This window comes from Acanthaster planci, linkage group LG10 (assembly GCF_054643075.1).
Source record: "Acanthaster planci isolate LZ-2023a linkage group LG10, COTS_SCS, whole genome shotgun sequence".
Taxonomy (NCBI): domain Eukaryota; kingdom Metazoa; phylum Echinodermata; class Asteroidea; order Valvatida; family Acanthasteridae; genus Acanthaster; species Acanthaster planci.
In genome coordinates, this window is record NC_141786.1 from 4,708,700 (window position 1) to 4,725,712 (window position 17,013).

General features: G+C 41.3%; 1 protein-coding gene across 18 annotated transcripts in view; it reads right to left on the minus strand.

Moving 5' to 3' along the window:
- The window catches only part of LOC110988801 (uncharacterized), a 42,680-nt gene that overhangs the window by 21,281 nt on the left and 4,386 nt on the right, over nucleotides 1-17,013 (minus strand). For 12 of the 18 annotated variants that reach the window (XM_022252657.2, XM_087142047.1, XM_022252654.2 and 9 more), the window contains exons 2-4: nucleotides 3,517-3,579; nucleotides 2,477-2,724; nucleotides 1,091-1,147 (exon numbers count right to left, since the gene is read on the minus strand). In XM_022252657.2, coding sequence (XP_022108349.1) covers nucleotides 1,091-1,147; nucleotides 2,477-2,724; nucleotides 3,517-3,579 — 368 coding nt within the window. Of the gene's footprint in view, nucleotides 1-1,090; nucleotides 1,148-2,476; nucleotides 2,725-3,516; nucleotides 3,580-3,958; nucleotides 4,103-9,937; nucleotides 10,029-16,177; nucleotides 16,312-17,013 lie in introns of all 18 variants that reach the window. The other 6 variants (XM_022252658.2, XM_022252653.2, XM_022252661.2 and 3 more) reach the window with 4 other exon arrangements.

Consider the following 17,013-nt stretch of genomic DNA (forward strand, 5'->3'; position numbering starts at 1 on the left):
GGGGAACCTTAGAATGAAAATGAGGGCAAAGAAATTAAAGTTCATTACAGACTAACTTCCTTTAAGATGAACAACTGCAAATTTGTAATTTACAATATCTTAATATTTTAAGCAACATTACAAAAACTTTAAAGTGAAGACTGGAACCAAAATAGTCTGGCACCACCCCACTTGACAGATTACATTGAGCAGAATCAATATGAGGAACACAATCAAAAACGGCTTCCTTGGGAACAATGTTTAATTTAAAAAAACCCTGATTTACGAGGTGAAATTCAATTTGTGACTAGTGTGGCAAAAGGTGCACGGTGCAGATACAGCACCACCTCATGGTTAAGTGTACATGTAACCTAGTTTATGGTGCCATACAAACGAATGGAATCAGTTGAGTACTCAATTCACTTCTCCCTAACAGAGATGTTAACCGTCTGAAAGCAAATTGACCAATCTGCTAATGTATATCAACAGGTGTACCGATACAGGCATGTACTCCTGCAGGGGTGAGCTGTGCTTCTGCTTGAAAGACAGTTCCAAATGGAATCAGGTCCCATGAGTAGATCTTTCCAAACCACGGCTTTGTCCTTGTCACAGGCTTCCACTTAAGTTGTAGTGAAATACAGTAGATAGAAGTGTCCCTGTTGGCCCATCTGGAGGGGAGACCATCTGGCCAAGTATTTGCAGTCCAGTCAATCACAAGTCCTATCATAATTCATTAGTCCACACACCAGTCCTTTCACAAGATCAGTTCAATAAAAAATATGGACAATGACAAATGAATGCCTCTGCCAAAGTTCATTAGAATAGCTTGGAACTTGCTTTACAACTGGAAGACTGGTGATGAACTTGCAGCGACTTGTGAAAAACTCCACCACAACACTACACCTCTGGGGCCCACTCTCCATTCTCTGCTACCAAAAATGTCAACTCGCCTGACAAGGGTCAAATTTACAGAAGAACTTTTTTCTTATCCCAACTGTATACATTTCACTTTTCGTGACTCTTGATCCTGAGAGGAAGCTTACGGCCTGGGGCAAAACCGTGATTTGGACAGTATCAAGAGGGGAAGGGGGGGTTGGTGAAAAAAGTATACCTTTTGCGTAACGGCCTGAGCCAGCGGCAAACCCTGTAACAACATCTGGGGGGCAGCCTGTACAAGACACAGAGAAAGACGCTGAAAGAGTCAGATTCCGTTGACAAATCTAAACCAATGCGTACATACCGGAATGACCTGCGACTGTCCTCGGTGTACATGTACTCACTGCTTCTCTGCAGCAAGCGTGGATCCAGGGGGAACAGGGGTCACGCTCCCCCTTCCTATCCCCTCCTCCCCACCCCCCAAAGAGGAGCAACAAATTTGGGGGTTTTTTTCACAAGTGACAGGACACTTTTTTTTGGGGGGGGCTATTTCCTTTTCTTACTTATGTGTATAAAATGCCACAAAGTGTAGCTTCAACCATCAGAGAGGCCACAATTGGTTAGATCAAAAACTTTACAATGTTTGGAGCCAAAAGAACAATTTTGGCCACCCGTGCTCTCAAGTTGTTTGTGTTAAGTTGAGGTCACACCCATCACAAGTTCCTGTAAGTCTGTAACGAGGATATCACAAGCCATTCAGACTTTGTAAGTCAAGTCACAAGCCATTCAAACAAACTGCAACGAAAGCACTCTTCTTTGATTGTTCGCCTGGGGACTTGTGACCGGTCTTTAAAAAAAATGACTTGAAAGCAGACTTACAAAAGGTCTTTCAAGCAGACTTACACGAGGAACCATGAAGGGACTTGTGATGGACTCTGCCACAACACCATCACCGGTGCTGTTTGCAGTCCAGCTCAGAAAGGATTACAATGTCAATTCAAAGTCTTTGTGCCACCAAAACAGAAGTACATGTACTTGTATGCAGTGAAACCCAGTGTCCTTCTTCTTCGTGTAACGGCAAAGTACAATGACTGAGTGCAATTGGTTTGTGGTGCAAGATGTCGTCAGTTGGTAATATGTCGTTCAATGTGCGGGTTGAATCAGTGGGGAGAACAAGAGGGCACAACTCGGTTCCTGTTCAGTGTTTGACTTGGACAGAAATGCTGCATATGCAAAAAAAGACTGGAATACAAGTCTAACTGGTGGTACACTACGTGTACAACAGCCCCGGATGCTCTTTATTGTCGAACTGGAAGTATTCATTGGCATCAACTAAAAAAGGCAGCAGAGTACTCTTTAAAACAGTGAAATGAAAACTGAAAACGATATTCGCTGAGATGTAAAGGTGAATTTCTGAAGGTTTGTTTACAAATTTATGCAGTGCAGCTACCCTTTAACAAGGCAAAAGTGCCTGCAGTACAACTTTCTGAGGAGCCACAGTAGTTTTACTGGGACTGATTAATCCAATGGGCACAGGATTGTGACGTCAAACTTCAAGTGCACTATCGGGCTCCTCTAAAGTCCAACGGGAAGACGGTTTGTGTGGAATCTCAGGTCTTACATTGACTATGAACTGCGGCTGGGCTTGCGCCTGGGCCTGGATCTGCTGAGCGATCTGCTGGGCCCCCGAGCTGGCCAGCTGGGCCTGCAGCATGGGGATGGACAGAGATGTGGCCGCTACGGGCACCTGGGTGACCGTCTGCTGGACCATCGCTGCTCCAGCCTGGGTCTTGGCAGCGGCAGCTGCTGCCGCCACGACAGCAGCGGCAGAAGCCGTGGTGACAGTGGTGGAAGCGGCTGTAGCAGAGCCTGGAGAAAAATGGACGTACAATGTAAATCCATGTAAAGGTGAAAAAAAAACAATTTGAAAAAAAAAATAAACTCCTGACGGAAGACCGAATTTATCTGGTCATTCTACGAAAGTACAATCAAACCTCAATTATAAGAGGCTCTTTGGACCGTAACTTAACTGGAACTTAAAGATGGCCTTTCTATTAGAAGAATGTTGTACCCTTGTATTAACAGCGTTCATATTAACAAAACATTCAACTGTATACATGTCTGAGGACAAATGCAATCATAAAAAAAACTTTAGAAAAAATGCAGTCCTCTCTTAGGGTTGGAGTACTCAACTCCAAAAGAAATGCCCAAAATTTTAAAAAGTTCAATGCATACGCTGGTCATGGACATTCAAAGCAAAGCAAGGTCTTACGAGTTTGGCTCAAGATTCATTAAAGCAGACTTGCCTTTGGGGGCTCAAATCAACCTCACTACTACTGTAGCTTTTTCTAAAACAGAATGTGGACTAAAACAGAAAATACACAGTGCCCCGGGGCTCAGAGTTCTCTAATTGACCTGTGCCAGGACTCAAAAGCAAGATTCTTGAAAAGTCTGAGGACAAACGGTAACCAGCTTGTCCACAGGTCTGAGGACTTCGTCAACCATTCAGTTTGAGGACAACTGTTGCCCTTATGTGTGACATATAGGCCCTACCCGGAGAAGGAAAACTCTGCCTCAAAGTGTCAGAATTTTAATGTTTAATGGAGAGTCGGTGACAGCCTTCACGAATTAGCAGCTGAACTCTTGTCTTCCGCAATTTACCTGCTTCACCGGTAGCCTCTGTAGTGGTTTCTGAACTCATGCTGGTGTTCTGCTGAGCTTCTGCTTCAAAAGAAAAATTGCAGTGCAACAGTAAGAAAAAGGAAATTCCTGCTGGGTGGTTTCAAAACTTATGTCGCAGTACAATTTGCATGAAAGTCAAGGACGTCTTCCAACAGAAACTAGCGTAAACTCAAACTTAGGCTGTGTTCAAAACGGGCTTCCAGAGCTACATGTATGGCTAGGTCTATTGCCTGCGCATCTCCACACATTTCCAATGGAGCAAAGACCTAGACCTAGCTCTAGACAAGAGATGCGGATGCAGCCTTATTTCCACAACTACTGGTAAAGTACACGTCAAGTTATCACGTGTAGCCAACCGCTGTCACTTTCAGAGAAAATATTTTATTTACAATGAACGTAAATTCAGCAAAGTAGAACTGACTGAGAGATTGAGGTGTGCTGATGTACTCATCCTCAAATTCACTTCATTCTCGGGAGTCTCAAGCACTCAGGTGTTGTATTATCAGTAGTCTGAAGAAAAAGTCTACTAAAAATGCTTGCTGCGATGAAAACAAATCAATTCACACTGCAACAAAATGGACAGTGTGAATGGCGGTGAATGCACTTGCCCAAATGAGACACAAAATTGAGTCAGAAACATGAATTCCAATCACTGTGGCCAATCTGCTATTCCAATCTTCACGGACTACACGTAATTGTCGATACTTTTCAATAATGCATGCTGCATGTGTACCAATGTGGTCTCAGGTCCACACTCAAGTCGCGAACATTTTTTGAGTCAATGAGGGATAACGAGAGTAAATTCTCCTGAGAGGTTTGAGCAGCAAGGCCCCACAAACAAGACTGCGCACTCCTCTGGCCAGATCAATGCTCCAGTATGCATGATTCAGTGGACTCTGGGACCAGTCCTGTGGACTTTGCATGCACAAAATAGTAGGGCACACACTGCTTGCTGTCAACACTCAGCACACAGTGAGACCTGCCTGACCCTTTTAAATATGTGCATACTGTGCTGCTGCATAATAATGTGGTGACTCTATGGGGTTCAGTCTTCTGTGTGCTGTGGTCATGGGTATGCACCATTGTGCACAGGTAGTGAATAGTCAGTAACACACTATTGCTATGCATGAGGCCAGAAAAGGGTCATTAACTGACTGGCTTTTCTTGTGGACAAGGTACACATACATGTACATGTACATGTAGTGAAACTGCCTCATGAGAAATATGCAGGCTGGGCTTCTTAAACAGTGTACTTTGTTTTTTCAGTAATACAAGACAGGCATGCAACTTGGACTCTGACCCCAAAAAAGAGGGAATTCTGATCTTTTAAAAGACTGCACAGTGTCTTGAGTGAGAAGTGAAAAACGAGGAAATCGCGAGGAAAAGTTGCGTGCCTGTCATTGACAAGAGTGTCATATAAGTCCAACCAACCAAGTGAGAGAAACTTGTGGACGGCGTGTTACTTCTGATGGTTCCATCTTGTCAACTTGACACTTTAGAAAAAAAAAAAACTCGAAGGGCAATCCATTTACGCTTATGTACATGTACCGCTAATTGTTTGGGGTGATGGATTTTCTGTTGTTTAACTGAGACATCAAACACCAAATTGTTCAATTTTGCTTCACGTTTGAAATGTACACTGTACCGGTCCATGTACTCATTCATGCATTGGGCATTCTTAATGAGAAAAGTTGCAAAGATTTATCGGTAAATAGAAAAATACACAGGATACATGTACACATTACTTGTAACAGACTTTTGATTGAGTCTTTTGTAGACCTGTCCTCTTTATAGTACAGTAAGTCACTTCCTTTTCAATAGCCAATGAAGTATACCGGTATGTTTTTGTTTCCTCATCAATACTGACATGAGGGTCGACTGGCGATTAAATTTTCCTATCTCGACGGAAACATTCCCGATTTTCTCTTGCCGGTATTATTCCAGACAGGATTGCCCGCTGTGCTAACCACTTAAACACTGGAATGGACAAGAAAACTGTTATGCGTACCACTGCATTTCTGCTTCCAAATGTTCTGAAGTCAAATGGGCCATTCACTATTCAAATCAAGGCAAGCAGAGACTTTTTTTCCCCATTTTTACGTATCACTGGCTGAGAGCAATACTTCTTTCCCTCACATTTTTCTCACTTAACCACTCTCATTAGTGTGCCGGGTACCTTCCCAATGAAAAAAGGCTGCTGCACTATGGTACGGTATCCTGTCAAAACCACAGTCAACAGTTCCTTTTTTGTTTTCAGGCGGGAATACCGTAGCCACCAGTAACCATGGTAACAGCACAGAGGATGAATACATAAAGTACAAGGGTTCACACCAAGAGGCTTCACTATTTCCTAGACAGAATGTTGGCAATCATACCCTAACAGTGTTGTAGTCAAGGCCAGGCAGTCCGAGATCAAGACTAAGACCGAGACCGATGATTCGAGACCAAGACCAGCACATTCGAGACCAAGACCACATTCAAACTGGTCTTGAGACTGGTCTCGAGACCAAGACCACATTCAAACAGGTCTTGAGACTGGTCTCGAGACCAAGACCACATTCAAACAGGTCTTGAGACTGGTCTCGAGACCAAGACCACATTCAAACAGGTCTTGAGACTGGTCTCGAGACCAAGACCACATTCAAACTGGTCTTGAGACTGGTCTCGAGAACAAGACCACATTCAAACAGGTCTTGAGACTGGTCTCCAGACCAAGACCACATTCAAACAGGTCTTGAGACTGGTCTCGAGACCAAGACCACATTCAAACTGGTCTTGAGACTGGTCTCGAGACCAAGACCAGTCTCGACGACTACAACACTGTACCCTAACCTCTGATTATTTAATGAAGCATTTCTTCCTTCCAAGAACAGAAACAAAACATTAACAAAACCCCCAAAACATGAAAAAAGACTTTAAAAACTGACCAAACATGTGCACTGGTCACCTTGGTCCAATTCTATAAATTTTCAACAATGTCAATTTTAATTCTGAGCTCTCTTCCCCTCCCTGGCTCCCCCCTCCCCCTAAAAAAAGAAAACTGTAAAAGGTCAATGGAATACAACACAGGCCGGTACCGTTACGTGCAATTTTTACTCCTCTCTTTAGGTACAGGGTCGAGAGGGGTCGGACTGTTGTTTTAAGGGTGTTTTCAAACATTGCCTCCTTAACAACAGTCAGAAATACACTGCTGCGACACTTTATGCACATGTACACTCTTATGGAGATCTGTGTCAAGAGGTGTCATTTCTATGTAATATGCACTGCAGAGCTGAAGACGCCGGGCTTCTTTGCAAACGTGTCTGGTTACAAACTTAAACACTTGAGAAACTCTGCGTCTTTCTTTTACTAATTTTGGTTCCTGCTTTTCCTGAGTGAAAAGGCCCTTGACATATGTAAAATGTTTTTGAATCCACTTTTACAATGTACCAGTATCCTCAACTGTGCAATTATAATGTATGCTCTCTCCAGTGTTTCTAATTTCAAGACAGGTGATGCAGAGATTTCTCAACTTCAATGCACGTCTCACAAGTACATGTGCAATATATGTTCAGTACATTTACCGGTACATGTACATGTACCGGTAAATCTACATGTATTTTTTTTCCTTTAGAACGCTTTCTGAATATGCAATTCAATGTGTACAGCTGTTTCCCGTATTATCGCACTTAAGCCAAAGGTTTTGAAGGATCTGGGTTCTAGCAAGAAAATTTTAAACAGCCAAAAATTCAGATCTACCGTACAGGTACATGTACATGTACATTTTACAAGTTCATGTAGGTACATATAAATACAACTGTGCATTTCTACAGCCAATTGCTTTCTTACTTAAAGAAGAGTACCTTTTATTGGCCCACCAATTGGCAATACCTCAGGATAACTGCCAAGGTTTGTAAAATACTTGCCATTTGACATTGTTTTTGGCTGACCAGTAATTCAGGATAACAGCCAAGTTGTGAAATATTTGCCATTTCCAACAATGACGAGAGACAGTTGGAATCCTGAAGGTGATTACAAAGAAATGGTATTAACCCTAACCCTCCTCAATCCTTCACCTGTTGGAGGACTGAGGAGTGTTAGGGTTAATAATGTTCAGTTTCTCAAGTACAATTTGTTTCTGACAAGTACATGTAACAATCACGCTTTCGTTTACCCTTCAGCAATGGCTCACTGTGTAATAAGGATCTGGAAAATAATGTCAAACAACTTCTTTAAACAGTTACCGGTGAAATGTGGGGGGGGGGACAGTGGTTAATTGCCTAAGGCCTACATGTACATGAAGGAAGAAACAAGAAGCTTTCTCTAATACGTAAAACTTCAATACAAGTTACATGTAATGATGCTTCCCCTAACCACATGCTAGGCAACTTAATCACTACGACAACCAATGCTGTCAGTACAGCTTCGAATAATGTAGGCCTACACGTTTGGGTACCCTTACCAAATTTCTGTCCTGAGAAATGCACGAACATGTACATACATGTACGGTGCATTCCGGTACATGTACTGTTGATTTACATGTACCGGTACAATGAGCACACAGGTACACACATGTGCTAATGCTGGTACTTACATGTACATGTATATCGGTATGTAAGTGCGAATGACCATGCATTTATCAATGTTGCCTTTTTGTTAGCAACTTAACTATTTTGAATGCATTTGGTGAACAACCCTTTGAATCTCCTCAACTTTCTTTTCAAGAAGATGACTACACGTACCTGCAGTACATGCATGTATGTATAGTACTGCATTAAATCAGTATCAAGGCTTTTCTCAATAAAACTTCAACAAAAGTGTGTACATACCATAGGGTACCAGTAATTCATAAACCTCCCAAATAGGTACATGTACAATGTACGAGGAACAATGTACGAGGTACATGTATGTACCGGCAAAAGCTGACAAAACTGTTAAACAATAGGTATTCCTTCAATTATTGCAGATACTAGTATTTATGATAAAGAATTTGAATCTTCAACGTAAGTGGTTTTGTGTGCAGCACCGCCATAAAGATTCACAGCAAATGTTCCGGGAAAAAAATTGGATTTTCAAAGTAACTCTTTACAGGGTATGAAATTGTCGTGCCCCCTGCATTTTAAGTACTGAACAAAATGGAACTTGGAAGCCATATCCAGGCTTTAAAGTTTAAAGAAAATGACTCCTGGGGACCCGGCAATAAAATCTAAAGCAATTTCATGCATGTTCAGGACGCTGAGGCTGTTGAAAACTACCCAGTGCAACTACTTCAAACAAAGAGCGAGCACTTCAAAGAAGTCTTCAAAGCACCAGACATGTGTGCAGCAACAAGGTCGGAGTTCATTCAAAAGTGCCGTGTGCTTTTTGAATACCTGTTGCATCAGGAAATAAGGAAGAGAGTTGAGGCACAAAGAGTCAGGGCTTTGGTATGCAAGAGGCCCCATTCAAGGGGGGGCAGAGCAAAAAGGACCTGGACTTAAGGGGATCTTATCAACATGCACACCCATTGCTGGTCAGGCACGGGCACAGCAGCTTGCATTTACAACAGGGTGACTTGAATGGAGTGGACCTGAATAGGCATAGGGGTAGTTTTGTTCTTATTCTTTTCTCTCTGTGTATGGTATGCCACAGCTCTGGAGGGATTTGTTTATGTGCAGCCAGGAAAGCCTCCAAACCGCAAGTGCCTGATGTACCTTTGCACCTGTGGGTACATTACAGCATAGCACTGCAGGTCATTAAACTACAGGTGTAGTCCGCAGGTAATTTGCTGATGGGCAAGGAGCCAATAGGGGGATGCTTGACCATGAACAATCAGGACAGTGTGGCACTGGAAGAAAGGTGTGACACAAAGTGAAGTTTATAATGGTCAACCGCACAGTCCAGACCCCCTTGCAAAAGTCTTGCTGCAGCCTGCTGTCCCTGCACTTATAGCTACAGTGGTTTTTTTTCTCCAAGTTGAATTTTTCGTCACCGGTATTTTTACCTACATGTACATCAAATCCCCTCCACACAAAATGGGAAGGCTACGGCTCATGCATATGTATACATGTCTGTACCAACGACAGCACACATCCAAAGTTGACGGTGTGTAGCATAAAAAAACATACACGCATACCAGTATACCTACATTTACGGTTTTTGCAGAGTTTGTGACCATGGAGGTGGAAACAGCTACTGCACACGTAACATATGTACTGTATCTTGGGCTGTTTTTCATCCATAATTTTATCAACTCTACCCTCAGATGGAAGCCCCAAAACCCTAGAACTCAATCCTGGCCTGTATTTCCACAATCCCTTCATTTTTGGGGGCCGAACTATCTACCAGCACATGAAATGCACTGGTACACGTACTTTCCCCAAAGAAACTGTGGGGGGGGGACAACTTTTTATGCCAATGAGCTATCGGTACATGTACTCACGAGCAAGTGGGTCCTTGCTCTGCAGGTGTGACTGTGAGGACTGTCGCTTTGAGTATCCCAGCAATGCCAGTGGGGACCATGGATCCCCTCCCTTCCAAATGAGGAGAGAAGTAAAAAAAACAAACTTTTAATTGAAAAAAAAATTATCCGAACAAAAATGTTTGGGGAGAGTTTTCCAATTCCCTTCCTTCCAAAAGTGTGTAAAAGGTGCCCCAAAATGTACATGTATGTACCGGTAGCCTCACCCCTCATAAAAGCCATAAAAGGTTACATTTTGATACTTTATGGCCCCCCAAAAAAATTCCCCCTCTTCCCCTAAGAAAAGTTTGATTCTGGATCCACCATTGGCCAGTATACCGGTACATGTGTACATGATGTAGGCGGACTGTACCAGTACAGTACCCACAGACCTGTCAGTTTTCTGTATGTCAGTATTATCATTGCACCATGTCATTGTGAATGACAAGTTTATTTGTTATGTACATGTATGTAGTTCTTATTTCTCCACATAGGCCTACATGTACGCCTTCAGATGTGATAAACCAATACCTGTGCACAGCAGATTGTCGGGCAAATTGAAATTGTTTGAGCGTGATACTGTACCATCTTATAAAACATATCACGATGGCTAGTAAATGTACTTAATAATGGCTCGGACAACCTCTCCTCATTTGAGGTGAGGTGCATGCATGCCCATCCATTTTTAAACAGCCGGGACACTCAAAGTTGTGCAAAGTGGCAATTAATACATATGCAAAAAATACCAATAAAAGTAAGGAACATTTAACCCTAACAGTCCTCAGTCCTCCAACAGGTGAAGGATTGATTTGAGGACTGTTAGGGTGAATGGATAGTGATACATGCTGCAAAACAAGCAATCTATACCACAGGCAGCTCAATTTCACGAGAATGGAAGATGCCACCTGTGAATGAAAGAAATGGGTCCTGTAAATTTCAGCCCATTTCAAAACCTTTCAGAAAAGGGAGGAATTCCTCGTTTTTGGGTCCCTCAAAATGGTCAGAATCCTTTGGTCAGGGAACTAGACTATAGGACTGTCTCCACTCTCCGTGTGGTTGCCAGGCAACCCAACCTCTGCCGGTAGCTCCTTAAATTCCTGGATACTTCATACACTGTAGTTGTTATCCCTGTGACTATTTTGTGTGAAATCACCGTCAATTTGTTGTGGGTGTATACCACCCTTTCGGTATGAAGGAAAGTTAAATTATGATTCTTTTACGTGTGTTTCACTGATCCCTTTTTGGAAGATGAATTAGAAGAGTTACACATACTGTACATGAACATGAACACGTGTACACAAAGTCGACTTTCAACATAAAGAACACTGTTGTACCATCGCAAAATAGGTAGCGGTACAAATGTACATGTATATCATTACACAGAGCAAATTCTGCAAATCCCAATTTCTGGGATTCTCGTGTTCTTCTTTATTTTCCCCTCCTTTTATAACAAAGCCCTGTTTACACATGTAACACTGTAACCTGTCTGCTCCTTTTAACTTTGTTAGAGTTGACTGTAACACCTACATGTACATGCCATAAACATTGATGGTTAATATCACTCACTCCTTTTGAAGATTAAGGATAACCTTGTGCCGAATTACCAGTATCTGCATAAATACATGTATTCCATCCACTGTACAATACGGTTCACCCGTGCTGAACTGAGTGTTAATCCCATAAGCTACGCATTACAAATAATATGCATTCATGTACCGCTACATGCATATTTAGCAGAATGAACATCTTGATTCAGAACAACTCTAAACTAAAAACTGAACCAGCTGTGACTGGGGTATTGTAGGAATAGCGCTTTTCTATACCAAGTACAGGTACATACATGTACATGTATATTAGGCCAAATTTTCTTTCTTTCTGTGGCTTCCTTGGATTTTTTGCTTTTTTTTTTTTTCTCTTTTCGAACAATGAGATAAAGACTTTTGGCATGATGACTTTTACACACTCGCGCACCAGTACCTCTGTTTTCTGAAGAATGACAACACTTATTATTATATATTATTTCACTCCGGAAATTTTCTTGCCGTATTTCAAAGGTTATCTGAATTACAGCAGCTACATGTACCGGTTATCTTACACAGATCTTTGAACAGTTTACAATACTGCCACACCTGTCAAATACATGTACAGTATATTCACTATTCCAACTAAAAATTACCAAACTATGCCCGTAAATCTGGTGAGGTGAGTTAGAATACACCTAACGGCAGATGTACAAATGGCCCTTCTGAATATGTGTAGACCTCTTAAAACTCAAGCTGTGACGTGTGCAACGCCAAGCTTAAAAGTGATAAAAAAAAAGAGAGCATGAAAAAAAAAAAAGGATATTACAAAGATAGATCTGCAAATTTATGCAGAGTGATCTCGGCACATGCTCATGCATAAAAACTAGCGGCAGCCGCACTAACATGCTTATCATCAAAAGCTGGCTGCTGGCAAGAGGTCCCCCATTGCAAAGTGGGTGCATGTGATGTATGCAGGATGGCATGCATAATGCATGGCGGAGGGAGATATGCGCGTGCATACTTGATCAGATTGGTTTTGCATAATTCACAGGCTTGCTACTGGCGAGATGGAGACGAGCTCTACTCAACTTTTCGTGAATCATAGTGTTTCACTGCAATATCGGGCTGCACTGCCTACTGCTAGTGTAAACTTTCTTCTTCAGCATATGCGTAAAACAAAATTTTAGGAATCTCCTGAGAGATACCGTACATCATATTAAAAAGCCAAATTGAGCAATTAATCAGTTGGACTCACAAGGAACAGATCTGTGGCCCAATTTTCAAACAAGTCCTTTGTTTCATAGAATTTTTCCCACAGTCTATCTTTTTAATGTTACCAACTATGAACACAACCAGTACATGTGCACAGGTACCGGTACACATGTATACTGTGCATGGTCAAATGCAATTTCCAGGGTACCGGTATGTCACCTTGCATGGATTCATTCATGGGGGTGCTGTTGGAGTACGGGGTGCATCCATTTCTGTGTTTTGACAGGGACATCAATTCTACTTGACCAAACTGGAAGGTATGCAAAACTTTTCAAATTTTCCACTCGCAATTAGACTGCGCACCTGCACGTACATGTACATTGGAAATGTTGAGATACACGTACACTGTCACAAATGTTTGACAGCCAGAATGGATCTCATAAAATGAGTCTGAGGACGTTTTTCTTTTAGTCATTTAATTTTCTAAAGATACCAGAGCCAAATCAAGACAGAAATTTTTGACAGATTTCCTACAGACTCAGTCTAAGTACTTGTACTTTACTGTACAACATGGACATGTTTACCGTATTTTAGCCTACTTTACATCAGTCGGGCCATAAAAACATAACAAAGGAATACATTTGTGTTTCCTGTTTTTCAGCCCAAGCTTAAAACCATGCATACAGAGCAAAGACGTTCTCATGTTTTTACGTATGTACCGTATGTAAATTAATGAATTCAAAAAATTCATAAAAACTTGTGATGCCTATCAAGCAGCTTGTTTGTGAACATTGTGGACTGCACTTTTTTTATCAAGCTCATTGATTTGACAAATCAGCCAGCTCTTTTGCATTTGCATCAACAACCACCTGCTTTGTAAATTCAGACATTCTTCAAGCACCCAGCTAGCGATTATACATGTAAATAAATACAGTATGTAGCGTTGTACCGGTACATGTACTAGTAATGAACAAAGTAACATGTACATAGTGTGGAACTACACTGAGGTTTAGTGGATTTTTCTTTAGTGGATTTTTTTATATTTTATAACTGGAATTTTATGAAGACTTTACTGCAATTTAGTTTCAACATATTTCCCACGGCAAAGCTACAGTGTGTAGAGTGAATATATGGGCTATTCGGATTTCAGTTCTGTTGGATAGACTTTTCTGAATGGCCTTTCTAGGGATCAAACTACTGTAGCATATGATTTAAGTGTGCTCTCTCAGTTTGTTATGACATTAAGGGACAGACATTTGCATTGTCACATGTACAGAATACTTGTTTAATGAGAACATTTTCTTTTCCTCTTTAATGCGGTTCCCGAAACTTTCCACCGCTGCGTGGATGTGCCTCGTAATCCACCAACTCAGGACCCAGTGAGCGAGAGAATAAATCCACAGCACCAAACACACCGTCTCTGGAACTTTATTCCGTCAACTTGTTACCAACCACTCTGTTGTAACAGTACTATGGTCGGACACCCGCCCTCTCCAGCTGTGTCCCATCCAGCTCTCGTTTCTCCCCCCACACACACCCACACACTAGTAATGAGCAAAGTAACATGTACTAGTAATGAGCAAAGTAACATGTACTAGTAATGAGCAAAGTAACATGGACTAGTAATGAGCAAAGTAACATGGACTAGTAATGAGCAAAGTATAGGAAAACTGTGGAACACTCATGATACATGTACCCGACATAAGAAAAAACAGTGCTAAACCGGTTTGTTCAGTTGCTGCATTTTCGGCCCCACTGGGCATTCTTTAGAGCTGTGAGGGTACTGGTGATGTGCCGAAAATTCAGCACCTGAACAAACTGGTGAGCACTGTTTTTTCTTACTTTTCCCTCCACATTACATGTAAAATGTACTAGTACATGTACAGTGTAGTTTAGACCATGACCAGACTACGGCTGTGCCGAATATCCGAATATTCGATTGATTATCGAATATTTGAATATTAGTTTCCGAATTTGAATATTTGAATGCAAAATTCATGAAGAGGAAGGGAACATTTTCTTTTGTTATAAATGAGAAAAATTGCACTATGGAGGATTGTTCCAAGCAGATTTAAATGAAAAGCAATAGAAATCTTCCAACAATTCAAAAGTGAGTTATTCATTAAACAATTTAAAAGGAATAGAAATTTTCAACTGGGCAAGAAATATTGTTCATCTCTTAAATCTTGCTAAATCATGGCTGGAGATATTCCTAGATGTGAGAAGCTATTATATTGATTACATGTATAATGCAACTGATTTTGCACATGTTTGTTCATCAACAGTTTGCCGGTCGGTACAACCGAATATTCGGATATTCAATCGAACTGAAGGTCAAATATTGGAATATTGAATTATTCGAATTGACTCAGCCCTGGACCAGACACAAGATCATTTACAAGATCTGTAACAAGACTGGTAACAAGTGTAACAGAGACAATTATGACAAAGTAATTACGCTCTTTTTGGAGTTTATTGGAACAGCTGCTTGTGACTTCGAGGTCTTGTCTCGTAACTTTTTCTAACGACTGCTATCTGCTCAGGCCAGTAGGCGTTAGAATGTGAACAACATACATACATTGTAGGACCACAACAAAACCATTGGCAACTGGACAGATACATTCTCAAATACTGACATGTACACTTAAGTTATGTACATACTAGTAACGGTACATGATGCTTAGGGAATGGTACAAAATGCACATGTACAATACATGTACAGGGTGCACGTAGCAAAGTTTGATCCAAAGGCTTAGAAACTACATGTAGACTGGTACCCCTCAGAGTGTCACGGCTGACTTGGCTCTCCAGGGCCTTAGTAAGAGAGTGCTGAACACCTGAAATGCCTGAAGTTTTAGCTGGGAAGCAAATTTTCTTTTTTCTGTTTTCCAAAATTTATACGCTGACCTGATGCCACATTTGTAAAGTTTGGCCAAGGGCAAAATGGCCAAAGGCAAAAATGGCAATTGACAGCTGGAATCCTGTCTGATATTACAGTTCTAGAAAATTACTCTCAGGAAATGAGAAAAGGGTAACATGGAAATTTGACAAAACCTCACTAGCTCTACTGTGCAGGCAGGGCAAAACTTCAGCCATGTCCAAAATGGGCATTACGGCTACAGCTGATCACAGTATTGTTGTGTGACATTTGGCAGAAATCATAGCCACAGCCACAAGATGAACAATCAGGACACAACCTTCTACATGTAAAGTAAAGTTCTACAATCACGTTACTCATACAGGCACATACTTGCAGTACAATTGTTTAGTCAAGCCTCAACTTAAACAGGAGCTCCAATGCTCAGTGAAACAATAAAAATCATTTACATTTCAAAATTTAAACTGCATTTTAATGTCCATGAATGGTAATTACATGTACATGTATACCAGTTCATATACAGGCCTGTACAGTACAGCCAATTACCGGCATTTGCTGCAAGTTTGTCCCAAGACAAACATCTCAAGAAACAAAAAAAAAATAACTCACCAAACACCTCAAGCCTTGTTGCTGGTTTATTTTTCAGCACAAAGTGAATTCTGATGTGGCCAAAGTGCTGAATTTCAGCCTTCTGCAACTGTCAGCGCTGTCTGTGTGTACTCCCAAACACAGTGCCACATTCCCTAAACCATGCATAATGCATCACGCAAGCTTTCAATACAAAATGCAAATGTTTTTTTCACTTGAAAGGAATTGAAAGTAATTTATTCCCGCATCGGTCGTGCGAACATATAATACATATGCATGACAAAGTAGCCAACTATGCGGACACCGAGTATGCTGTATTAAAATGCACTTAGGCATGTATGGAATTGGAAGGCTTAAATCCAATATTGCCAAATTTATTCACAGTGAATATGTTTCAGTTCATTTTTCCAGTCATTGAAATTCACATCGCATCTCCTCTTTTCATTTGGGTAAGACCGGCTGGTTTTTTGCATACTGAAATGCCTCATTTTTCAGCAATGTGGCATTAGGCAAGTTATGGGCTTTCCAAAACAACTCGTGAAAACCAATAAGTTTAGTGCATACACTGTACATGCATTTAATAAACACATGAAGTGCATCTCCTCATTTCTGCTGTATGTATGTACATGTACAGTAGGCCTACCGGCACCGGTACCTCCTCAGCACTGCCCATACATGTACAGTAGGCCTACCGGCACCGGTACCTCCTCAGGACTGCCCATACATGTACAGTACATGTACGTCTCCCACAGACCACTTTCATTTGGCCCACAACTTGTGGTTGGTTTTCAATTTGACCTCAAATTGTGGTTGGTTTTCAATTTGACCTCAAATTTTGGTTGGTTTTCAATTTTCCC